At 41.3% G+C, this 26,214-nt stretch overlaps 1 protein-coding gene across 11 annotated transcripts in view; it reads left to right on the top strand.

The window, feature by feature from the left end:
• FGGY (FGGY carbohydrate kinase domain containing) overlaps positions 1-26,214 on the top strand; it is a 478,411-nt gene that overhangs the window by 324,445 nt on the left and 127,752 nt on the right. For all 11 annotated transcript variants that reach the window (XR_009210731.1, XR_009210732.1, XM_058430526.1 and 8 more), the window contains 3 exons: positions 2,729-2,876; positions 18,754-18,828; positions 25,901-26,021. Coding sequence is in view for 9 of the 11 variants with exons in the window: in XM_058430526.1 (XP_058286509.1) it covers positions 2,729-2,876; positions 18,754-18,828; positions 25,901-26,021 (344 nt within the window). In the remaining 2 variants the exon portion in view is untranslated. The remainder of the gene's footprint in view (positions 1-2,728; positions 2,877-18,753; positions 18,829-25,900; positions 26,022-26,214) is intronic.

The following is a 26,214-nucleotide window of genomic DNA, read 5'->3' as shown; positions in this document are numbered from 1 at the left end:
CAGAGATTCCTTGAGAGGCAGAATGAAAAGATTTATAGACATGTGTTTCCAAAAAAAAAAAAAAAAAAAAATCCCTTTACTTTAAGAGCAGTGGCTATTCTGAAGTGGAAAGTTGCAAGAATTAGTGCAGACTCTTGACTTCTGGCTAGAAAAGATGTTCTAGAGGCTTTTTTGTGAATGTGATTCCTGTTGGACCAGGAGCAGAGAGAGCAAAGAGATGGAAAACCAGGAGGTTATCATATTCTTGTTCTCTGATACGTTGTTCTGGCTCTACCTTGTATGGAGGCTTCAGAGGATCCTTTCCTGAAGCCATAATAGAATCATTCTAAAACAGGGTTTGAGTTTTTGGGGCTTTGATAAATAATTTCTGAGCAAAGATACAGAGAGTCCATGGCTTCAGAATCACAAGGAGAAGGGTTTAAAGCTGGACTCAGACCTGTCTCTTCACCTGTTGAAGCATCTCCTCTGTATGTTAGTGGTACCTCCCCAACTGGGCAGTGCTGGAAGGTCTGGTGTACACTTAGGGAATGGCAACTGTTGTTAACTGTAGTTGTTAAGCCTTTTCTCAGTAATATCTTATTCCTCCTAATATGATCTAAGGAAGAAGATTTTTGCAGATGAGAATGAGCTTGCAGCAAGAAGCAAATAAACTGCTGGTAGGTAGGGCGGTAGGGCTGCCCTCACCTCCACCCTAGTACACATCACACACACTCACACACACACAAATATACATGCATTCACATTTACACACTCATGCTCACACAGAGCAGCTTTGCTTTTCTATATTTTTACATTGAATATTTACATACAATTTTTGTTTAATAAAGGAGTTCTACTGGCCGGGCGCGGTGGCTCAAGCCTGTAATCCCAGCACTTTGGGAGGCCGAGGCGGGCGGATCATGAGGTCAGAGGATTGAGACCATCCTGGCTAACACAGTGAAACCCCATCTCTACTAAAAATACAAAAAAATTAGCCAGGCGTGGTAGTGGACGCCGGCAGTCCCAGCTACTTGGGAGGCTGAGGCAGGAGAATGGCGTGAACCCGGGAGGCGGAGCTTGCAGTGAGCCGAGATTGCGCCGCTGCACTCCAGCCTGGTGACAGAGTGAGATTCCGTCTCAAAGAAAAAAATAAAAATAAAATAAATAAAGGAGTTCTACTGGTAAATGGGGAAAAAAAGAGAATTTAAAAATCAATGCTCCACTCATTGGTGTGTTTCCCTACACCAAGTACAGGAAACTTTTGGCAACTTCATGGGATCCATGGGGACACTCACCCAATCACAAACTAGAACTAGAAATCACTGAGCCTTCCTTCTAAAACCCTTTTAAAATGCAAAACATAAATAATGCCTTAGGTGTCTTAGATATTAACCTCCTTTGGATATTGATTTCCTATACTTTTTTTTCTGCCATTATACAAGCCATGTTTTTAACCTTTAAAGAGACTTCCAAGGACCCCAGTGGGGAGTAGCACAGATGCCAACTGCTGCAATATTCACTTTCTTTTGAAATCATTGGTTCAGAACTTTTAGAAAGCAGCATCTTTTAAGAGGGGAAGGCTGACCAGCTTTCATCTTTGTGTCATGTGGTGTGATTTAACCCAGCGAGGTAGGTGTTATTAAACCTATTTTATGAGTGGGAAAATTGGAGGTCAGAGAGGTTAAGTCACTGGCCCATTTTACCGAGCTAGGAGAGGTAGTACCAAGATCTGAACTGAGTAGTGCTCTCACGCCCATCATCTTCTCTCCACCTCCTCTTCACCTGAACATGTAAAGAATGAAGGAGTTGGTCTGACTTCCTCAGTCTACACATGAAGAAACTGAGACTTAAAAAGGAGAAAAAAAGCCAGGCGAGGTGGCTCACACCTGTGATCCCAGCACTTTGGGAGGCCGAGGTGTGTGGATCACCTGAGGTCAGGAGTTTGAGACCAGCCTGGCCAACATAGTGAAACCCCGTCTCTACTAAAAATACAAAAAATAGCTGGGCGGGGAGGCTGAGGCAGGAGAATCGCTTGAATCTGGAAAGCGGAGGTTGTAGTGAGCCGAGATCGTGCCATTGCACTCCCACCTGGGCAACAAGAGTGAAACTCCATCTCAAAAAAAAAGAAAAAAGAAAAAGAAAAAACATACACAATGTCATCTGGTGTGTTTAGGTTGAAAATCAGGTCTCTAACTCCTGATCCTAACTGCATTTATAACATTCAGTCACTTTACTTAGCAAAATCCTATCCTGAGTCTGGGAACTTATATTTCTCTCTATTTATCAACTCATCATCATTATTACAATTAGGAATACTGATTTTAGTAAATTATTGACATATGTACAGTATTGTACAGTTTACAAAATACTGCGCCTTCACATACATAATCTTTGTTGATCTTCACAATAACCCTTTGAGGTAAGTTGGACAGGGATTATGATACCTGTTTTTACAGATGAGAAGAGGGTGGTTCAGAAAGTTTGAATAACTTTCTCATGGCCATACATCTACTAAGAGTAAAGCCATTCCTGGATCCAGTCTTCTGACTCCAAACCTTTCTACTAGGACGTGGCACCTTTCTTGGTGATAGTACAGTGTGATTTGAGAGTACAGTGGGCTAGCTTCTCTGAAGCTTTTAGAAGCCTGCTTACTTTCCTGGATCTGGAAGTACAAATGGTTTCTTTCTATAGAATGATTTGCTCCCTGACCCTATTCCCCTTTTAAAAATGAAATTCACTTCTCTTCCAGATGCCAGAGTATATATGCATATTTGAACAGTCACCTGGATCTGATTAAGAAGGCTCAGCCTGTGGGTTTCCTTACTGTTGATTTACATGTTTGGCCAGATTTCCATGGCAACCGGTCTCCCTTAGCAGATCTGACACTAAAGGGCATGGTAAGTAACAACTAGTCCTTGCACATGGGTGAAGGCAGGCCAAAGGGCTACGAAGTTTGGAAGAAGCAAAGTGAGGAAAAAGGAAAAGAAAAAAATAAAACAGGCCAACAGCCCACTGGCTTTGTGCAGATGCATTGCTGTTGCTGCTCCCTGGGATGAGCTGCTGAAAGTTTTCATTGTTTCTGAGCCAACCTTGAAAGCGTTAAAAGCAGCATTTCCTAGTTCAGCTACTGCTGCCTCTTTGTCCTGTGGCTAAAAGTCATGCCTATGTAATTCTGGCATTTATATCAGTTTGTAAAGTCATATTTTCCAGCTGCATCTTTAGGTTGCCCAGTAAATCAGTAGTAAATATTACCACCCATGGTCTTGCTGGCCACAGCCACACATCTGCCTAGGCTCTGAGTCAGGGCTGTTCAGACTCTACACTAATATGGTTAGGATTTCAGATTAAACTTTGGTATAAGTAAATGTAATTTATAACTTATGTTGGAAAATAAATCCTTCTCTTAGTGCCCTTTAGAGTCACTTCCTCTGTGGATATTCTAGGCTCTCCTAGAGGGGCCAGGTGAACTTGGTGGGAGAACTCTCAACTACCCCAGTTGAGATATAAAAGTAATATCATCCTAGACACCAGGAGAATCATGTTTGAGGTGTGATGAAGCAGGTTAAAGGTAGAGGAGGGGCCAGGTGAGGCCACAAATAAGAAAATAAGCCATGAATGCAGGAACCAGGTAAATGTCATGAAGCTGAGAAGGTGAGTGTGAGGTACGTTAAGGCAGAGTTCAGAATGGAGGCTGTAAACAAGGCAAGACTTGTACAAAGGAAGCTGCGTAACAGTGGAGCAGGCCTGATGGAGTCACGAATTCAAGACTCAAACTACTACAATTTTGTGGTTAGTTTTGTTGAGATTGTTTTAAATATTTCTATGATGCCAGCAGAAAGACCGGAAGTTTATTTTCATTACCTACTTGACATGATCAACTTCTATTACTAAAAGGGAGTCATGGTGAAAAGAAAAGAAAATTAGACATGGCAAAGGTTATGTTGATCTGGAGTCCGTGAAGCATATGCCTACACAACAAATCATGAGCTTGGTGTCCTTTTTTATAGAGACAGAAGAATAATGTCCAGAGAGGGCCATGTGGCAACAGGCCACAACTAGAAAGTCATATTTTCAGATAACCAACTCTGTCTGTAAACAGGGGGTAGGAGAAGAACACATTTCATATGGGTACAGAAATAAGTGTCTTAATTAGAGACAAATATCTGAAGCCAAATAGAACTAGATACTTAAAATGTTGAAGCAGTCAAGAAGCTTGACCAGTGTTTTAAATGACCCCAAAACAAAGCAGTGTTGCATAGTAAAATGGTCATTGCTCTGGAGGTCATTTGTTGCTTTAGATAAAACTGACCTGGGGGCCTTCCCTAGCCAATGTCTGTCTTACCCAAATTCAGTACCCAGCACGTGAGGCTTCATGTCTCCCAGTAGCTTTTATCCATTTTTTAAAACCAATCCTGACATCCAAGACCTAGGAATTATCATCAGAAGGATATTCTAATAAAGTTGACCCAAATGCAGAATGAAATTCCAAAGAAATCAATGGAGTGTTCTGAAGAATTCTCGTATCATGAGAATAAGTGTGTATGCACCAAAAGGAACTTCTTACATGGGGACATATGCCAAGTTGTATCTAAAAATCCTGGGTATGTTTACTTTTTTAAAAAGTTACATGTTTGTTCACATACCTCATATATCACTTGGTAGTTCTTGGCAATGATTTCTCTTTATCACTGTCCTTGGGTTAGGCTACAATGGAATAGTTATCACTCCATGAATTTGCATCACAACACTGGAAGGAGAAGACGACCTAAATAAGATAGAAGGAAGGCAATTCTGAGCTAAATACTTCACCCCAAATCTCCTTCCTTCAATCCAGTTTTGGAAAACATCAAAATAATGACCCTGAAATTCTTCTGTTATCATGTTATATCCTTTTGCTGGAAACTTTGTTGATGCCTATCTCCAGCACTCATTCAGCAAATATTAATTGGGTCCCTATTGTGTGCCAGGCACTGCCGCAGATATGAATAAGATGCAACAATACCTACCTTCATGGAGCATGTTTAAAGTTGGGGGTGGGTGAGAGCTTGATAAAATGTTAATAGGAACTAGAATTGCAGGATAATTCCAATAAAGCAAGATCCATGTACAATTTCTTCATTTGGCCCCTAAAACATTTCCCTGGACACAGAGTAAGTACTCAGTATATACTTATTTATAATTTATAGGCAACATGGAGATAATAAAGAGGTCATTTGTTGCATTAGATAAAACAAACGTGAAAAATTTACTAATACCAAATGAATTAAATGGCTACTGACACTGACTATCCATATCCTAAGTATTTAATACCAATATTAATTTCCAAGTAAATGAAGATAAACTCCCATTGTATCATAATTATGAGACTGTTTATTCATCAAACAAATACAGGCCCTGTTACAGTTGTTGGGGGATATAAGAGTAGCTAGACACAATCCCAGTCCTCAGGAATATCACCATCTTTGGGAGGCAGACAGAATATATAAACAGGGAATGGAAAGGTAGTATTAAGCTCCAGGTGTCTTTCACTGTCCAGAGCTCTCCAGATGCATGGAAGACGATTGCCCAACCTGGTCCCAGCGGTCAGGAAAGCTCCAGACAGGAAGCAACATTGACACTGAGTGAAGCTGGGAAGGGGGTTTGAGGCCAAGGGAATCATAGTATGTGCAGTATTCTAGAGGGAAGAGAGCATGGCATGTGAATGTCTACAATTTTGGCTCCTTGTATCATTGTCTAACCAATGATAGATTGCCTTTAGCATTTTATGTTAATAATAAAAAAAGAAAATATTTTCTCGGAGAACCACTGGGTATCTGTATATTCCTGCTTTGGCAGCGTTGCACTCTCCCAGTTCTCTACTCTCCCCTCAGGTGACTCTTTTCTTGCGTTGTTAAACATTTATCCATTCACTGTGTTTTTATTGAATACCTGCTATGTGCAGGCCTGTGCTAAACCCAGGTAATACAAAGAAAACAGAAAAGTACCTGTCCTAAGTTCACATAAAAGTAGGGGAGGTAATTATTGTACATGTGTGTATGTGTGTGTGTATAATCATTTTACAGTGTGATCTCTGTAATAATCAGTGCAAGCTGAAGGAGATGCTCAATACGCGTCAGACTTTGAAATTGTTTTTATGTGGCATTGGGCTAGCAAACCCTGATGCAGCCTTTTTCTGCTTCTCTTGAAAATATTTGTAAAAATGCAAAAAAATCATGACCTCATGCAGGCCTTAGGAATTAGGATGGTGTTCAACTAGGAAAACTAGAATTGGTATTCCCAAAGAAAATCTGGGAGGATTTTCTAGAATTTATATGATGAATGCAACTTGTCTGATAACATCATATATGACATAAGAACAAAGTCATGTGTGATCCACTGTGGAAAGAGTTTGGACCTCACCACCTTCTGCTCCCTTGCATAAAAGCACAAGGTTCTTTTAAACCTAAAAACAGCACAGCTATTCCTCTACTTTACTGCTGATGGTTGGGTTTTTTGTTTTGTTTTTGGAAAGCAGCCAGTGAATTTAAATTCCTAGATCCCCCCACGACCCTGTTCCCAGCCACTCTTTCAGTTCATTCCATTTGAAAACTGCCAGCTCAAGAATCCACCCAAGCAGGAAGTGTGAATTAGGAGGAAGGGTGATGGCTTGCATTCTAAGCGTCTGTTAATGGGGCAGATGTAGGAAAGGCTTTAGTAGTCCTGTAAACTTGGGAGGAAGGGTGTAGTTTGCACTACCAGTTCTAGGCTTGGAAAGCCATGCAGTGCTGATCTACCTCAGTCCAACAAAGCTACAGAAAATAAAAACTGCTGTACTTTGCCAATTGGCATTTAGCTGTAGATCTGAAGAGACAAATTCAAGTATGCAGTGAGTGGGGATAAGAGCAAATCACGGCCATGTGCGGTGGCTCACGCCTGTAATCCCAGCACTTTGGGAGGCCGAGCTGGTTGGATCATGAGGTCGGGGGTTCGAGACCAGCCTGACCAACATGGTGAAACCCCGTCTCTACTAAAAATACAAAACTTAGCTGGGCGTGATGGCGGGCGCCTGTAATCCCAGCTACTCAGGAGGCTGAGGCAGGAGAATTGCTTGAACCTGGGAGGCGGAGTTGCAGTGAGCCGAGATTGTGCCACTGCACTCCAGCCTGGGCGACAGAGCGAGACTCTGTCTCAAAAAAAGAAAAAAAAAAAAAAAAAGAGCAAATCGTGTGTACTGTATGCTGGGAAATACTGAACATGTGTACCTGTCTAGTTAGAGTAAATGTTGAAAAATAATGGCCCCTTAGAAAAAACCATTACATACGGCTGGACGCAGTGGCTCACGCCTGTAATCCCAGCACTTTGGGAGGCCGAGGCAGGCAGATCACGAGGTCAGGAGATCGAGACCATCCTGGCTAACAAGGTGAAACCCTGTCTCTACTTAAAAAAATACAAAAAAATTAGCCGGGCGTGGTGGCAGGCGCCTCTAGTCCCAGCTACTCGGGAGGCTGAGGCAGGAGAATGGCGAGAACCTGGGAGGTGGAGCTTGCAGTGAGCGGAGATCATACCACTGCACTCTAGTCTGGGTGACAGAGTGAGACTCCGTCTCAAAAAAAAAAAAAAGAAAAACCATTACATACAAAGAAAAAAAAAATACCATTGTGAACACTTAAAGGAAAGCCCTCTTGAAAATTATTTACTACTGAAACCAAATGAAAATGTTAGAGAACTTTGTAGTATATTCAATAGAATATTTTTAATTTTTTTTTAAGAGACAGGATCTTGCTCTTTGTCACTCAAACTAGAATGCAGTGGTGCAGTGGCCTAATCAGAGCCCACTGTAACCTTGAACTTCTGAGCTCAAGCAGTCCTTCCATCTCAGCCTCCCAAGTAGCTAAGACTACACAGGCACATGTCAGCATGCCCAGCTAATTTTTTAAATATTTTTTGTAGAGATGGGGTCTCACTGTGTTGCCAAGGCTGGTCTCAAACTCCTGGCCTCAAGCCGTCTTCCCACTTCAGTCTCCCAAAGTGTTGAGATTATAGGCATGAAACACTGTTCCCAGCCAGAAATTTTGTTTCAAGGCATATCTCTATGAAATAGGCCAGAAACTTATTAGGAAAGAATGAGTTAAGATGAAAGGACAATGGAATGAGAAAAAAGGGGAAATGGCAAAGACCACAAGACAACTAAAAAGGCAATCAAAGAATTAAAACCTACACTGAAAGCAATAGGGAGTATAATTTTCACTGAAGAAAATAAGATCAAGGCTGTCATAAGACATAACATATGTTTTAAATTTACTCTATAGGAAAAACATTTTGAGGATAGGAGCAATGGCTTATTTTTAAAATCTCAACAGTTCTTAGGTCAGAAGCTGGCACCAAATAATTGCCTTATGGTCAAACAGTTATTTCCATCACTGTTCGCCAAACGAGGAATGAACAGTGACCTGCCCAAAGTCACAAATCCAAGAAGTGGCAGAGCTTGCCTTTTAGGATGCACACCCCATCCTTTTAGGATGCAAACTCTGGACTTTGCAAAACGCATGGAGGACTATTAAGAAAGGGAGTTTCAACATGCGTCATACATGGTTTCATAGTGAACCATGTTCCTTAAGCTAGTCCTTGCTCTTCTGTTCTTCTGACCACCAACCTTGTGGCTTATCCTCCCACTTTTACTCTAACCATGGTCTTTGGATTTAAACTCTGACCCTGTCTCTTCTCAGTAAGGTACTAGTTTCCTTCCCACCCTAACTGACTCAGATTTCAAAAAAAATAGCCACTCATGGTTTGACCTGTTTCTAATGCCTTCCACACTAGGTGCCTACCTTCATAAGTAGGAACAGGGCATAACCCAGGAATCTCTTCCTTATGCTTGATAGTATCATTTTCTTTTTGTTCTGGTAACAGTTGACTCCTATCATGTGACTAGCTGTTTCATTTTTCTTTTGATGATACAATATCAGCCTGAAGCACTGGACTAAAAATAGGTGGAGGAGGTGGGGGATGAGCAGCCTAATAGCATGACTGGACTAGTTACCCCACTATGTAAACATTTCTCCTTTCCACTTGATAAATGAAGCACAGAAAGGTGAGGGCTACACATACGATTATTTAAAAGAAGCAGAAGCTTAGGTAATAACAGTTGGTCTCAAAACAGTAAGCGCTGATGATTTTAGGTTCATTAAAAACAAGATAGACATGCCTCCCCCTCCCCCCAAAGAAAAAGGCTTACTTTTAAAGTAAGAAAATGACACGGTCACACATAAAGGTAGATGAATATAGGCCGGGTGCGGTGGCTCACGCCTGTAATCCCAGCACTTTGGGAGGCCGAGGTGGGTGGATCACGAGGTCAAGAGATTCAGACCATCCTGGCCAACATGGTGAAACCCCATCTCTACTAAAAATACAAAAAATTGGCTGTGCGTGGTGGCACACACCTGTGGTCCCAGCTACTCAGGAGGCTGAGGCAGGAGAGTCACTTGAACCCAGGAGGCAGAGGTTGCCGTGGGCTGAGATCGCTCCACTGCGTTCCAGCCGGGTGAGACAGTGAGACTCCGTCTCAAAAAAAAAGATAGATGAAGATAAATACTCACCATCAGGAATAGTTGCATGTTTTAGGGATTTTTTTGGTGGTTGTTTTTATTTTAAATGTTTCGTTGAATGGTTTTTACCACTGCAAAGCAGTAAAGAGGGCCCAGGCTTTGAAATCGGACTTATGTTTGAACTTGTCTTGAAGATATACCAGTGTATGACCTTTGGCGTGTTAACTCTGTGCAGCTGATCTGCCCATGAGGAAGCAGGAGTAGCCCAGGCTTTTTTGCAGGGTCACTGTCAGTGCCAGATGGCAGGTGTTGGCACGATGCACAGACAGCATAATAATGCCCTTGAATTGGCAGCTCCTGCTTGGTGGCCTTTACTTGCACCTTTATGAGATGGCCAGCAGGATCTTGTGTGGCTTTTGAACCCTGAGCAGCCAGCCTTGGGCCTCCCACTTTAGCCCCAGAACTGACTGGACTCACCAGCCCAAACAACCAGCCAGAGAAGCCCACCAATCCCTTGGTCCTCATAGAAAGCAAGTGTCATACAGCTCTTGAGAATTGATCTTCTTTGTTCAAGTCCTTGGCCCTCAGTTTCCTCATCAATACAACAGGAAACTCAGATTTGGTGTACCTTGTGGAATAGCTAGTGTTGTAGGAATTTTGAAAGAATCCTTGCCTTCTCGTATATATGAGCAGTTTCTATTCATAAAAAATTGGCGTGGCCTTTGTTTTGTGATGTTTGGGATTTTTAGAAATTATTTTCCTGAAATAACCACTCAACCACTCAACAAAGCAAATGACCTTGGAGACATATCAGGCCCTGAAAACACACCAAATGCACCCTATTCACCATTGGTTGAAACATGTTTTCTCTACTTCATGTTAAAAGTACAGAATTACCCAGAACAAAAAGTGATTTTCTGCTTCTTTGAAGAGCTGTGACTTCTAACATCAGAGCGTATGCTACTCAAACTGCTGGAGAGGTTGAATGCTGCTCCAACAACTCTTCAAAGCAAGCACGGGGATAGTGTGTATGTGGAAGACCAGGAGAGAGTCAGGGAGGAAGCACTGGGAGATCTTAGCCAGTTTCCAAGGGACCGAATCCCAGCTAGCTGTAGGCATCGCCAAACAGATCCAGATGTGGAAGGAATCAGCAACTCAGGGTATCTGCAAGAGCTCAATAGAGAGCAGAGGTTGCACCCCTGTGACTTTTCTGATAGGGAGATGGATGATAGAGCTGGAAGCTCATGAGCTAATTGAAGTAGCTTTCAAGTGATGTATTTATAAGCTTTGGAAACACATGGGCTCTTCGATATGAGTTTGTGGAAGTTTTTGCTGTTATTTAACACTGATTTATTCAGCCTTTTTTTTTTTTTTTTTACATATTTTTGCTTATGAAAAATCAAATCCTATAACAAAGCTTAATATCTTCAGTGTCTTTAACTGGTTTTCTGATTATATATATATAATCACAATACCAAATTGGTGTTTTCCAAATTGGTCACAAATTTTACTGAATATATATATATGTTTTACTGAAAATATATATTTTTATTTGTATATTTATATATAAATTTACATCTTTACATTTTATTTAAAATATATATTTTGCTGAAAAAATATATATATATTTTACTGAAGTGACTAATTTGCCAGCTGGTATTGTGATTTTTAATAGGTATCATTTTTCAGGCACCTGATGTACCAGGCACCATGGTAGATGCTTTCCATGTATCATCAACAGCCTTCACAACAACCCTGCAAGACAATGTTGTTGTCCCATTTAAAAGAAGAGAGAAACCGAGGCTCAAGGAGTTTAAGTAGCTTACCCAGAGGAGAAAAGGGTATAAGTGGAACTGGAACCAGTCAATTCAAACCTGGGTCAATGACATTCTTTGGGGAAAAAGAAAAATAAAGAACTAGATCTTTGTCATTGTTGTTGTTTTCATTGCTTCTGCTTTGTTTTTAACGTGCCTGGCATCTTTCTTTTTCATTTTAATGACTTTTTAAATTCTATCACAGAATCAGACTTTCCTTTCTTACTGCTCCTTTATCTTTCCTATATACACTAAACAACAAGTAAAACCAGGGAATGGACTATGGGCAGGAGTGTTTCCCAAGGTCACGTGGCATGATAAAAGACTGAGGGGCGAATCAGGTGGAATCTACTGGGAAGGTCCAAGACATAAACAATGCAAAGGAACTAAGGCCAGAGGACCGAGGATAGAGTCCATTGTGTATAATCTTGGTATGCAGACCCAACAAGACAGGGTTAGACGACAGCAAGTGTGGGCCAGAAGAGTTGTACAGACCAGCTTTGAGAAACAGCGTATGAGCATATCAAAATGGCTTAGACTTAAACCCTCAGAAGCAATGCAAACAAAGTGTGAAGGGCCTTTGGGTAAACAGCAAACAAAGTGGTGTTCAAAGTAGAATTCTATTGGTGTGGAATTCACCAATAGAGTAAGGTCATGAGGGGCAGTGTCCATCCATCATTTTTGCTTGCTATAATAAATTACACAAATCTAGTGGCTTAAATTTATTCTCTCACAGTTCTGCAGGTCAGAAATCTAGGTTGGTTCTACTGGTTCCTCCGTAACCAAAGAAAGTGTTCACAAGGCCAAAATCAAGGTTTTTATTGGAAGGTTCTGGGAAAAATCTGCTTCCACACTCATTCAAGTGGTTGACCTAATTTAGTCCCATGCAGTTGTAGGACTGAGGTCCCTGTTTCCATGTTAAAGGTCAGCCAGTGGTCCTTCTCAGCTTTCAGAGGCCTCCTGCATTCCTGGGCCCATCACCCCTGCCACCATCTTTTAAGCCAGCAAAGATGGGTCAAATCTTTCTCATGCTTTGAACCACTCCAATATTTCTGCTTCATCTCTCCTGTCTTCCTCTTCTGCTGTGTCTCTTGACTGACTCCTCTGCCTTTCTCTTCTGCTTTTAAGAGCTCATGTGATTACTCTGGACCCAACCAGAGAATCCAGGATAATCTCCCTATTTTAAGGTCATCTGGCTATTAAATAATTCTATCTGCCCAGTTCCTTTACAGCAGGGCCTCAGTTAGTGTTTAATTGAATAACCAGTGTACAGAATATTGAGGGGACATCTTTAGGATTCTGCTTACCACATTGTGGTAGCACAGTCATCAACGTTTCTCAAATGTGGATGAGATTTAGTCAATGCCAAGTGTTAGCCTAGATTCCAGACACTTACTGAAACCTCTAAATATTTTTGGGAAGATTTGTCCCCCTTTATCTTCCAAGTGGGTGATTGTCTCAGACCTGTCCTCCAATGTCCCTCCCTCCAGAGGCTTCCTATAAATCTTTCTCTGATCCTCCTCATTGCCTTGTCCATCAGCTCCACCTTCATTATTGACTGAGCAAGCAGAGCATTTCTGCCTCTCCATTGTGTTCTGGAAAGCTTTCAGTGAATTCCCCTGAGCCTTGGATACCCCCGTCAAGCTCTGATGACCATAGAAAAATCTCAGGACTTGTGAATTCCATTTTCTTGTCTTTTGTAATCTTTCGAGATCCCTTGGGAAACTATTTTTAAGCCTTTTTTTTTCTTACTAATATATATAAACACTTCAATTCTTTTAACAACTAGGAAGGAAAAAGTGTAATTGCTAATACATTTATTAATAATCTCAACTATTTTAGAACCTATGAACCTATAATTTATAATACCAAGGTTTAGAGCAGTCATTTCCACAATTTTTTGTGCATTAGGACTGTGGTAAAATGCAAATTGCTGGACCCACACCAAAGGTTCAGTAAATCTAGAGTAGGATCCCAGGAACCTACACTCGACTAGGATCCCAGGAAAGAGTTGAGAGAGGTGCTGTAGTTTAGACAGCTACTAAGTTGCAAGATTTAAGCTGAAGTCCAGGGTGGACAGTAAGCATCTGTCTCTTCTTTTTACAGTGAATGGAAGTGTGTAGGTTGAGAAGTACTAAGGCTTCCTCAAGGAGTTCTTGCAAGAATCCCCCCACTATGTGTCCCTGGGAACTCAGGGGCTTCTCCATACTCCTGCATGCCTGTACCTTTAATATCATGGTCCCAGTGCTGATGATCAACTTCTGCCCTGGCTTCCCTACACTGAACGGTCACTAGTCTCCAGTGCCCCTCATTAATATCCTCAGTAGTACCAATAGCATGGTGAAAGAGATACGTTATTCCCATATCCCGGTAAATGAATGGGATTGAGCCTTTCATGCAATTCAAGAGAAAGAGAATGAACACTTATTAAGAGAAAGGGAAAGAAAATGAACACTTATTTTATTTTTTTAATTTTACTTTATGTTCTGGGATACATGTGAAGAACGTGCAGGTTTGTTAAGTAGGTATACATGTGCCATGGTGGTTTGCTGCACCTATCAACCCATCATCTAGGTTTTCAGCCCCGCATGCATTAGGTATTTCTCCTAATGCTCTCCCTCCCCTCCACCCCACCCCGCCACAGGCCCCAGTGTGTGATGTTCCCCTCCCTGTGTCCATGTGTTCTCATTGTTCAACTCCCACTTATGAGTGAGAACATGTGGTGTTTGGTTTTCTGTTCCTGTGTTAGTTTGCTGAGGATGATGGTTTCCAGATTCATCCATGTCCCTGCAAAGGACATGATCTCATTCTTTTTTATGGCTGTGTAGTATTCCATGGTGTATATGTGCCACATTAAGAAAATGAACATTTAAGTGCCACCTCCGTGCACAGTTGGCACCATAAGAGTTACAGGAGTATGTAGCTCTTGTAGACTCAGTGCAGCTTACTGAAAAAAGTAATTCACTTTGCAAAGATAACTCATGTAATCCTTACAAAAATAATTTGAGGTATTATCCCTTTTTTTGTGGATGAAAAAATTGAGCTCATAGATGTTACAAAATTCATATAGTGTCATGCAGCTAAATTAGAGAAAATGTCAATATTTAAACCCAGATGCCTTCCTCTAAAGCTTATTCTTTCAATTGGCATACACCTCTAACCTCAAAAATCCCAATATTTACATAAGTGCTTTATATTCATAATCTAGGAGGTTAAAATTAGGCAATGCAGTTATTTGCATTGTTTTGGCCATTATATATAGTTTTCATGCACCCTAATATTAATTGTAAGAGCTTTCTCTTATAGTTCTCTTCATTACGCAATATCCAAAATAGATAAAATGTGCTTACCCTTGCAACTCTCCCATCGGGCTTCCCTACACATTTGTCTGTCTCGCCTAAACATTCGAAGTAGGCACAGGCACATCAATAAACACACTCCTTCTACTCATGCTTCCTCTCCACTTCCTCTTGATGGAACCGTTCAGCCTCCAGCTAGGGAATCAGTTCATCTGGCCTATCCTAGCCTTTTCAGCCATTTCAAAGCTGTGCCTCCCCCAGGACTTCTTTGGCACTCCCAGGGCACTGTCACCATCTCCCTTCCTAGACAGCTCCCCGAGGGTCCTTTGTAGCCTCTCAAGCAGTCTACATGGCACTCCTTGCAAAGTTCCGTCAGGGGTTGACTGGGCTGAGGTCCCTGGCATTTGAGAGAAAATTAAATGGACTTAATGATCATCTGCATATCAGATGAGATTCAAGGAAACAAGGACCTCAGACCACGGTGTCTTTGCACTTGAGAGATAAATATCTTTCACTAAGTCACATTTCAATACCATGGCTCTAGTGTTAGTGGTGAGGGAATATTGGAAATGGTTGTGTGAGAATTGTGTTTGGAGCTTCCCTTTTGATACTGAATACCTTCTACATTATGATCCATGCAATAAATCTCTTCTAGAATTTCTTCCCAGGAATAATTTTGTCTCCCTTCAAGGATAGCTATGTTTTATTTATCAGAAAAAAGCTGTTTCACCCTCATGTGTCCCTTTTTGCCATAGCTGCTAGCAAGCTCAGGATTTAAATTTAGTGCTCAATTACATTGATTATATCATTCTCAGTTTCTGGGGAAAAAAAATATCCTCCCTTTTCTCTTCTATGATTTCTGAGCTCTGGAGGCACTGGAAATTTAGAGAAGGGTCCATGATATCTTTTTGCATGAATACCAATGCTTTTTGGAAATTCTCGTGGGTATCTGCTGGGGATTAAGGAAGTTAAATCCAGCTATGTCACACCCTTTCTTCTCTCTTATGGATTCTTACTAATTGAGAAGGGTATCAGAACCCATTACATTATCGGTATTATTATACAAAACACTGGGGTTCCTAATAAATATTGTTAGGGGAATGCATCTTATATACAAAGTCATATTTTACCCCCACTCCCAGCACAAATCATCCAAATCTGGTCTTTAGGAGTGGGTCAGCCACACAGAGGATCATGGCTTAATCCTCTTCCGATTGATGACCAGAGAGAGGAAGCCAAAGGGAGGCAGCCTCCTGGACAGGCTCTAGAACAGTGCACTAAGCCATGGCCCAGCAACTTCCCTAGGAGACCTAATAGCAGAGGTGCTGTTGAGGCCAGGCCAGTACAAGAGAGACAGAGAAACCATGTGTGAATGGTGTTCATGACTAGTGATCATTGCCAGGACCACTGCATGCTAGCATGGTGCAGGCAGCTCGCAGAAAGTGTTCAGCTCAGGGATGTTCAGCTCATGACTGGTGTTCATGACTAGTGATCATTGCCAGGACCACTGCATGCCAGCATGGTGCAGGCAGCTCAAAGAAAGTGTTCCGTTCAGGGGGCTATGACCAGGCTGAAATCCTGCTTACTCTGCACCTTTTTATAATTCATACTTCCAGATGGGGTGCCTTTTTCAAACTCAAGATAAAGGCTCTATATGAGGTACAGGGACCCTTCCTTTTACCCTATTCTCATAAAAGCCACTTCTCTGATGAGAAAGGGTAAGTTTTGGGATGGGGGAGGGCAGCTGGGAGCATGGAGCAAGTGACTAAAAGTGTTCTTCCAGTGTTCTTCTCTCCTGGGGCATGGTCTCCTCCTCTCTGATTGTGTGAGGAGCTGAGACAGTAAACTTTGTCCACCTATACTTGTAGAATTTAACAAAGAAGGATAGGACATAAGGAGAGAAAGTGGTGTCTAAAAGGGGAAAATAAGTATTGAATTGTCACTGGTTCATAGTTCACAGTGCTGAGTGAATTGTCACTCAGCAAATATTAACTTAGTGCTTACTGTGTTCCAGGCACAGCACTGGGCATTAGAGCTTTGGTGAATAAGACAAGCAAAGACCATCAGAACACCTACATTCTGGTGTCCATTCTCTGTGTTCCCTTAGGCACATTATTTCCTCACTGTGAAATAAAGTTCTATAATGTCAGCATTTTTCATGTTCTCTCTGAGTTCCAGAATTCTTACCATATGCTTAGGTCTCTGGGAAATTTGTGAAGGATGTTCTTTCACAGTTAATGGCTTAGGATGATGCAGCGCCAGAGTTCTTCTCATGTCTCTCACTTAAATTTTCCATCTTCTTGTGTATTAAAAATCAAAGCCATCATTCTAATCTGATTGCCCAATTATTTGCCAAGAAAAACTGTCAGCAGGTAGCTCTACTGAATGTAGGAATCCCCGCATCAACAGACTTAGATAAATAATTCAGCATAGCTGGAGCATAGGATACAGAGTGAGGAGGGACAAGAGTAAACACTGGAGAAGAAGCAAGGGCGAGCCCAGGAAGACGCACATGAGACAGTGAAGGCATTTCTACTGTGAAATGAGGGTAGTGGGGAGAATGTTTTACAGGGAGTAACACGATCAGATTTGCACTTAAGAACAGTCGATCTAGCTCTAGTGTGGAAAGGAGCACGATTAGAAACAGTGAGATTTGCTCAGGGCCTCTGTCAGCAATTAGGAAGGACATAATGGTGGCTTCAATTAAGGAAGTGAATGACAGTAAGGATCAAGAAAAGGAGATGCATTCAAAAGAGATTTGGGAGATCAAACGTACAAGACTTTGAGACTGCTTAAATATGGGAAGACAGGGAGAGGTCAAGAAAGATGGCTCCTGGCCGGGCGCAGTGGTTCACAACTGTAATCCCAGCACTTTCGGAGGCTGAGGCGGTTGTATCATATGAGGTCAGGAGTTTGAGACCAGCCTGGCCAACGTGGTGAAACCCCGTCTCTACTAAAAATACAAAAAAATTAGCCGGATGTGGTGGTGCACATCTGTAATTCCAGCTACTGGGGAGGCTGAGGCAGGAGTATTGCTAGAACCCAGGAGGTGGAGGGTGCAGTGAGCCGAGATTGCACCACTGCACTCCAGCCTGGAAGACAAAGCGAGACTCTGTCTCAAAAAAAAGAGGGCTCCCGAGTTTCCTGGTTTGGGTAACTGAATGGTGCCTGTGCACTGTCATAGGCCAATTGCAGTGGGGTTGAGGGTGAAATCTGGAGAGAGTAATTAAATGGGGCCAGAGAAGATGAAGGAAGGGACCTAGGCAGACCACTCAGCTCCCCTATTTTGATGCAAACTGCATGTCCATACCTGGTTGAGCTCAGGACAACACACACCATAGGAACTGAGTAAATGAATGTTGGTGAATTAATTTTATAATGTGATAATCTAAAGTGAACTGTGGTGCTGATGCCCACAAAAGTTGGGCTCAGCTTGAAGAACCCAGCAGCCCTCACCCTTTAGAAATGTCCCAAGAGAACACCTTGATGAGTGGGAGACATGAAAGCAGGACTGTGAGCAAGTCCTGATGGCATACAAATCCGGCATCCTGTTCAGTTCTGGACTCTCACAGAGACTGACATACTCCATATAAACATCTGATTCTGATTGACTTTAATGGGATTCCTTTGCAACCCACAGATTCTAAGTTATCCCCTAGTACGTATAATATTTGTAGGAGACATATTATTTTACCCTGGATTGGACACTGAATGCTGTTACACTGAAGTCTGACAGTAGCAGAACTCAAAACAAGATCATCTTGTACTAGAATGCCACTGTTACGTGTGGATTTCTTGTAAGCCACAGAAAATAGGTATTTGTAAGAAAAGAGAATGTTTTAAAATAAAAGGTATTTAATTGTCATCTGAGAAATATCAAACATAATCTTCCTGTGGTATTTGTTTTGTTTTTGTTTAAGATCAGGGTATTTTCTTTTGGGGAGGAAAGGATAGTTTTTCCCAGGTCTGGAGATTAAACAACTTAATAGGCATTTCACGTTCCGCTCACAAAAAGGGGATTTGCATATGAACTTCTTTCGGCAAGAAAACACATCTGAACGTATTTCATGGGAACTATCTTTATCCACGGCAGCGTCTTTTGACCATCTTCTTCTTTTCTTCCCTTCATCCCTGCAGGTCACCGGATTGAAACTGTCTCAGGACCTCGATGATCTTGCCATTCTCTACCTGGCCACAGTTCAAGCCATTGCTGTAAGATACTGTAATGCCATTTTTAAAGAGACTTAGAGCCATCAGTATACTCTAGGCCACTGGCTCCCCAAGATACAGCACATGCTTTTGTGACAGAGATTCTTAATTAAAAGATTATTTGCAAAAAAGAGATTCTTGTATGTCTGGAAGGAAATGTTGATGAAAGGCTTCACCTGCTTTAACTAATAACCTCACATAACTAAAAGCTGAAAGGAGTTAAAATCTGTGAAGATTATACTTGTCAGTTATCTAATTTGTCTTCTAAATTTAATTAAATAGAAGCAAGCAAACAGATGCTATGTATGCTTGCATTAAGAAAAGTTGTTAAGAATGTCTGATTTATAAAATACATTATACTGTTCACTTTGCAAAAGGATTCATGATAGGGGTCCTTTAAATAGTAAGCATCCTTAGAACATGAAAGTGTTTGTTTTTAGATAATTAGCTGCTTAACTGAGGTTAGGATGATTAGGGAGGAAGGGGGAAATTTAAATCTAAAATGTTAGGAGTTTCTACACTAACGATAAATCAAAATGGAAATGAAATCCTAAAAGCTTAACCATTGTCTAAAGAATCTTCTTATCTAGAGGTAGCTATGGATGGGCTACAAGAGGGTTCTAATCCTGAAATCACATCCAGAAGGTTGTGTGTGTGCATATGTTACAAAGTGCATTTTAGGAGAGTAGATCATGGCTTTCAGGGTCTCACAACACGTATGTACCCGAAATTAAGTTACTCCAGTGAGGCTTAGCCACATCTGAAAAGAGAATAGGAATTAACAGAAAGGAAAAATCAGTTTATCCAATTTTAATTCAAAATTTATTTTTCAGTAACACCTGTTTTAAGCAAATATGTTTAATGCTATGTGTACATATATGATATTCAATTATTCTGTTTCTTCACACAACTGTTTTCATAACTTTATTCCTTTAAACTATATGTATATTTATTCACACCACCAACAGAAGTGCTTTTTTAATGCTCATATTTGTCCAGCCACCATGTATGTGCAATAAAGAATGGAACCTCCTAAATAGTAATAATACTAATACTGAAGGGATATAACTTCTTTAATGCAACTGCATAGAAGTATGGAATCAGTCAACTTGATTAAACAGCCCTTTTAGATTATACACTAGTTTTACTATATCTTCCTGAAGCAATTTTCTTATTGGTCTAATAGCTTGGCCAATTCAGTGAAATCAGTCAAATATCTTTATGCATGGAAACTTGGTCAAAAGCACACAATTCTGACATCTGTAAAAATGTAGGAAATGAATAGTAAGATGAAAATAGAGAAAAAAAGTGTGCATCAGTAGTAAAGATAATTATTTAGCTGTCCTGCTTTATAATAATAATGATGATTATGATGATAATAATAAGTGAATTAAGAGCGTTTTTTTTTGTTTTGTTTTTTGTTTGTTTTTGTTTTTTTGAGACAGAGTCTTGCTCTGTTGCCAGGCTGGAGTGCAGTGGCATGATCTTGGCTCACTGCAACCTCCGCCTCCCAGGTTCAAGCAATTCTCCTGCCTCAGCCTCCCGAGTAGCTGGGACTACAGGCACATGCCACCATGCCCAGCTGATTTTTTGTATTTTTAGTAGAGATGGGGTTTCACCATGTTGGCCAGGATAGTCTCGATCTCCTGACCTGATGATCCACCCGTCTCGGCCTCCCAAAGTGCTGGGATTACAGGCGTGAGCCACCACGCCTGGCCGAGTTAAGAGGTATTTTATAGGCCGGGCGTGGTGACTCACGCCTGTAATCCCAGCACTTTGGGAGGCCAAAGAGGGCAGATCACGAGGTCAGGAGATCGAGACTATCCTGGCTAACATGGTGAAACCCTGTCTCTAGTAAAAATACAAAAATTAGCCAGGCATGGTGGTGGGCGCCTATAGTCCCAGCTACTTGGGAGGCTGAGGCAGGAGAATGGTGTGAACCCGGGAGGCGGAGCTTGCAGTGAACCGAGATCGCGCCACTGCACTCCAGCCTGAGTAGTACCAGGGACTTCCGATCTCCCACATAGCTTGGTTAGATAATGTGTGTAATGTACCAAGCACTGTGCTAGGTACATTACACACATTATCTGATTTAACCTTATTATGTAGATATTATAATCCCTATTCCACAGACTAGCAACCTAAGCCTCTGTGTGATTAATTAATGCGCAGGGCCATATAACTTGTGGCAGAGGTGGGATTTGAACCCCCAGCATTCTAAAACAAAATTAGACATGTGAAGTACAGTCATCTGCTACATAACGTTTTGGTTAATGAGGGACTTCCTATATGATGTTGGTCCTGTAAGATTATGATACTGTATTTTTACTGTACCTTTTCTATGTTTAGATATGTTCAGATACACAAATATTTACCATTGTGGTACAGTTGCCTACAGTATTCAGTACAATACCATGCTGATTTTTTGTATTTCATTTCATCCCTGCAAAATAGCACCCAAAGATACGACTATATATAGAGAGAAATTTGCTTAACTTTCAGTTGTATAAGTTTGTAGCCCAGGAGCAATAGGCCATACTATATATAGCCTAGTATAGTAGGTAGTAGGCTATACCATCTAGGTTTGTGGAAGTACACTCTATGATGTTTGCATGACAAAATCGCCTAACAGTGCATTTCTCGCAATGTATTACCATGCTTAAAGGACACTTGACTGTATTGAGGAACTTTTATTTTCGGACTTGTTAATGTTATTGTATAAAAGATTCATATAGTAGAATGAATAGCTTATATTGAAATGAATAATCTTGGAAAATCAGAGTGGTGTGATACTCCCCCTTTTGAGCACATGCTAAGAGGAGGACATGAAGGATGAGGCCAAACAGGAGGGACCAAGGGGCACCATCACATAGTGGTAATGACAGTTACCTTTCGTCAGACACGACTGTGTGCCAGGCACCAAAGAGAGTGCCTTGCCTGCTGGTAGCTTAACACTGTAACCCTGTAAGTAGATGGGTTTGTTCTCATTTTACAGACAAGGGGAGGACCATTTGCCAAGGTCAAACAGCTAGTGTACGGTAGTTGGAATCTGAACCTTTCTCCATCTCACTCCCAGGCTTCTGCTCTTTCCACTTTACCATGCTGCATTTTCCTTTGATCTGTTTGTAAAAGCTACATGGGTGAAATAAGCTTTCAGATATTCCTAAGAATCGTTTTTACTTAATATATATTAGAAAATATCGTTAATTTGGCCAGGATTGTCTCACAGAGGTCCCTTTCCTGGTAAGAGTACTGCAGCAGAAGTCCAGAAATGTATAAATGAGGTTAAACTTAATGCAGGCAGGAGAGGGGAAGAAAAAAAACCAGCTACATTTTCTCAAGTACCACACACTTGGAAAATCAATCTTGTATTTAATGGGCCGTACATGTATTAAAAGCTATCATATTTATTCTGTCCATTGTCTTAATGACCTTTATAATACCATGAAAGCAAGGCATTTTAAGACAGATTTTTTTCGATAAGGCTTTTTTGTGGAGTCAAGTGAATTGTGAGGGGTTCAGTCTGTTTTGCAAATGTATCTGGATGTGCTGATCTTTTAGGCAAAAAAAATGTGCAGTTTAATGAAGTATTCTGATAACAGATATTTTCCCATAATGTTCAACTTGGGGAAAAAAATGTTGTTTCATTAGCCCTGAATATTGCCGGAGCACTTATTTGTTGTCGGTCAACTGAAAGTTAAGCAAATTTCTCTCTATATGTAGTTGCATCTTTGGGTGCTATTTTGTAGGGACGAAATGAAATTAAAGAGGATTGTAATCAGGTTAACTTGGGACTGTGCAAAACCCTCCATGAAGTAAAATTCTCTCTTGATCATGCTTAATTGAAAGACCTGTCAACCACCCGGTTTATCCATAGCCTGTTCATCTATAGTTTTCTTTGCAGAACAGACCCTTAAAAGCTACTATTTGCATTTGAAGTCTCTTGATTTGCATTCGGTTCTGTACATTCCCAGTGGAATCGCCTAATTTTAATTTAAATTTATCTGTGAAAACATTTTTTCCAGAAAGGTGAGCACAAAATCATTTTACACAAAGCCCTTTGGTGGGGCATTTCAGTAGAGTGGAGTATTACACAGATTGGAGTCTGGGACACCGAAAGGGAAGGTCCTCTAAGGAACCGCCAGACTGAGTGGGAAATTCCAGCCGACAATACCGCATGGGGGAGAGACAGGCTGTCTGTCACAGCCCCTCTCGAGGGAGTGCCTCTCATTCGGATCATTTGTTTCCTTTTCCCAGGAAATGTGCTTTGTTTTGTTCTTGTCTCAGGCCTGTTAATCGCATGCCCCTAGGTCCCTGCTTTTAGAAATATCAAAGATACCAGTTTTGCCTGACATTTCCATACAAATTAGCAGACAGCTATTCTCCCATTCCATACAGACTGTATTGCTTAGTCGAATTATATATCTCCTAAGTGGGGATAACAATATGCAGGTTTCACATTTGCTTTAAGATTAGAGATGCTATTAAAGTGCACAGCAGAGTGCCTAGCATATAGTTGATAACCAGAAGAACTCTCCTTGTACGCACCTTTCGTGAGCTGCACACTCTTCTACAAGTTTTACCTTTGCTGCCTACAGCAGCAGCCTTGTATGGTAGGTATTACTAGATATCATCAAGCCTAAGACCACATTTTTAATTTTTTTGCATGTTGACATTTCTGACAATCTATAGAATTTTTAACTAAATGAATATGATACTATTATTCCCATGGCAAAAAAAAAAAAAAATGGCAATTGAGTTATAGAAAGGTTAAGGTACAAGAAATATGTGAAATGCCTAAATGCCAGCCTGGGTTTTTTGAATTCAAAACTCATGCTCTTAGCTACTATAGATTCATGCCGTTAGAGCAGACTGGGTTTGCCCAGAATCCGCAGGCATCAAATGATCCATGGTGGACTTCAGGCATCTGTAGACCTCCTGAAATTATTTATAGTACTATTTTGTATGTGACTTTTTTTTCTGGGGAGGTCAATAGGTTTTGGCATATTCTCAAGGGGGTTCATGACCCCCCAAAAAGCTTAACAAAGAACATCTGGGAATAATCAGCCCTAGTTAGTATGTAGGATCTGGCCTTATATGGCACAACATGTTTGAATTTTTTTAAACACACCACATCTGTGGATTGTTTATGAGGCCCAGGTTTTACCTAATCCGTATTTTTACCAGATTCATGAATAGCTTCAACAAACCCTAAAGACCTCTGGGCTAGAACTGCTGTGCCTTTTGCTCCTGAACTGCCCCTGTCCCTCATGATTTATGCCAAACCAATTAGGATTTCATGTCCTATGGTTCCCAGCTCACCCTCTGACCACTCCTGTCCCCAGGTTCCCCCATCCCTTGGGGTGACAGCTCCCCAGACAGCCTTGTCAAAGGAGGCTTCATATACCCCCCCACCCTCCCCAAGACATGAGGTCAGGGCAGCATCCTGCTGACTTCCAAAACCCTATTCCTTTTTTTTTTTTGAAACGGAGTCTCGCTCTACTGCCCAGGCTGGAATGCAGTGGTGCAATCTCGGCTCACTGCAAGCTCCGCCTCCCGCGTTCACGCCATTCTCCTGCCTCAGCTTCCCAAGTAGCTGGGACTACAGGTGCCCGCCACCACGCCCGGCTATTTTTTTGTGCTTTTAGTAGAGACGGGGTTTCACCATATTAGCCAGGATGGTCTCGATCTCCTGACCTCGTGATCCACGCGCCTCGGCTTCCCAAAGTGCTGGGATTACAGGCGTGAGCCACCGCGCCCGGCCCAAAACCCTATTCCTTACCTTGGCTAAACTCCTGATTCTTCTTGCCCTCAGCTAAAACACCTCCTCTCCCTCACTACATTCCTAGGTTTCAACCTGAACAATACTGTCACACTTTCACTAAAAACCAAGATATTGGCTCATGCCTTCTTCTTGGTGGTTGTGCCATCTGTGGAGACACATTGGCCTCCCAGATCCTTGACTTTCTTATCTCTTCTGACTTCTCTTCCCTCCTTTTTAGCAATTCACTCCCAGGTCTACACCTAGGACTTTGACATCTCCCCAAATTGCTCAATTTCTAAACATTTCAAAGACTTGCTACCCACCAAAAAATCCTCTTCCTCTATTTTTTCTGGAGCCCCTTTCCCAAACATCACCATGTGGCTGCCCCCTTATGGCCACATCACAGTTCATCTTTTTGTTTTTAGTCCTTATCCCAACTAAATTTTGATTTTCAAACTCTAGTTTTTGAACTTCCAAGTAAATTAAGATTTTTCAGATGTTCAACTATCCTATCTAAAACTAAAGAATTCTACATTAAGATTCACTTCCATAACTCTAAGGCAATAACGGTTTTTACTGAGTTTAATAAACTTAGCAAGACAGGGATGAGGATAATGCATATTAGGAAGATATTAACACACAAGGACTGAGACACAAGGCTGAATTGAAAATATGGTGAAGCCTGAAACAACCAGGGAATGGATTTGGCTCAGAAGTCTCCTTTTAGAGAACCACTACCTGGTTTCAGGCAATAGCAAAGGTAATTTTAGCCCTTAGCCACCCTGAAGCCTTGGATCTCACCTTCTTTATGCAGTTAGAGCCCTCTTTCCATGATTCTGCTGCTGGATTTTTTGGTGCTTTTTCTAAGGAAAAAGCCTTTAGTTCCCGTTTAGTAGAGGAAGACTGATCAAGATACCATTGACTCTGTTTCAGAGTAGTATTGCAATCACTCCTAATACAGGGCCTGGGCTATAGTAGACACTCATTAAATATCTGTTTGAATGAACTGTATTACCATTAACTGTGTTGACGTTGTCAACTGTTTTTGTCAGTGTTGTGTAACTACTGATAGAAGCAAATGGTGTAATTAAGAGGGTTTTGGAATCAGTCAGGCCCAAGTTGAAATTCCCACTCTGTGATTTAATTAACTGTGTGATCATAGACAGCATAATCTCTGTGAGTCTCAGCTTTCTGAGATAGTGTATGTAAAGCTTAGTACAGTGTCCTAGCACTGAGGAAACATTTAAGAAGTGTTCCCTAGTGTTTACTTTTGTGACTACACTGATGCTATCTTCTGCTTTTCCTTTCAAGTTGGGGACTCGCTTCATTATAGAAGCCATGGAGGCAGCAGGGCACTCAATCAGTACTCTTTTCCTATGTGGAGGCCTCAGCAAGAATCCCCTTTTTGTGCAAATGCATGCGGACATTACTGGTAAGTCTGGGAAAGAGGAGAGAAGGTCATTGTTGGCTTGGCAGCAAATGGGCATGGCCAAGTTCTGGGTGAGGTGTGAATAGGAGGATATATGCGGTATACCAGATTATTAAAATAACCCTGAAGTCTTTATATTCACGATGGAGAAAGTGACTTCTATGAAGTCTTTATATGCATGATCGAGAAAGTGACT

Source organism: Hylobates moloch, unplaced genomic scaffold (assembly GCF_009828535.3).
Source record: "Hylobates moloch isolate HMO894 unplaced genomic scaffold, HMol_V3 SCAFFOLD_18, whole genome shotgun sequence".
NCBI classification, from domain to species: domain Eukaryota; kingdom Metazoa; phylum Chordata; class Mammalia; order Primates; family Hylobatidae; genus Hylobates; species Hylobates moloch.
The sequence above is the reverse complement of the archived record's forward strand: the minus strand, read 5'-3'. Positions and strand labels throughout refer to the sequence as shown.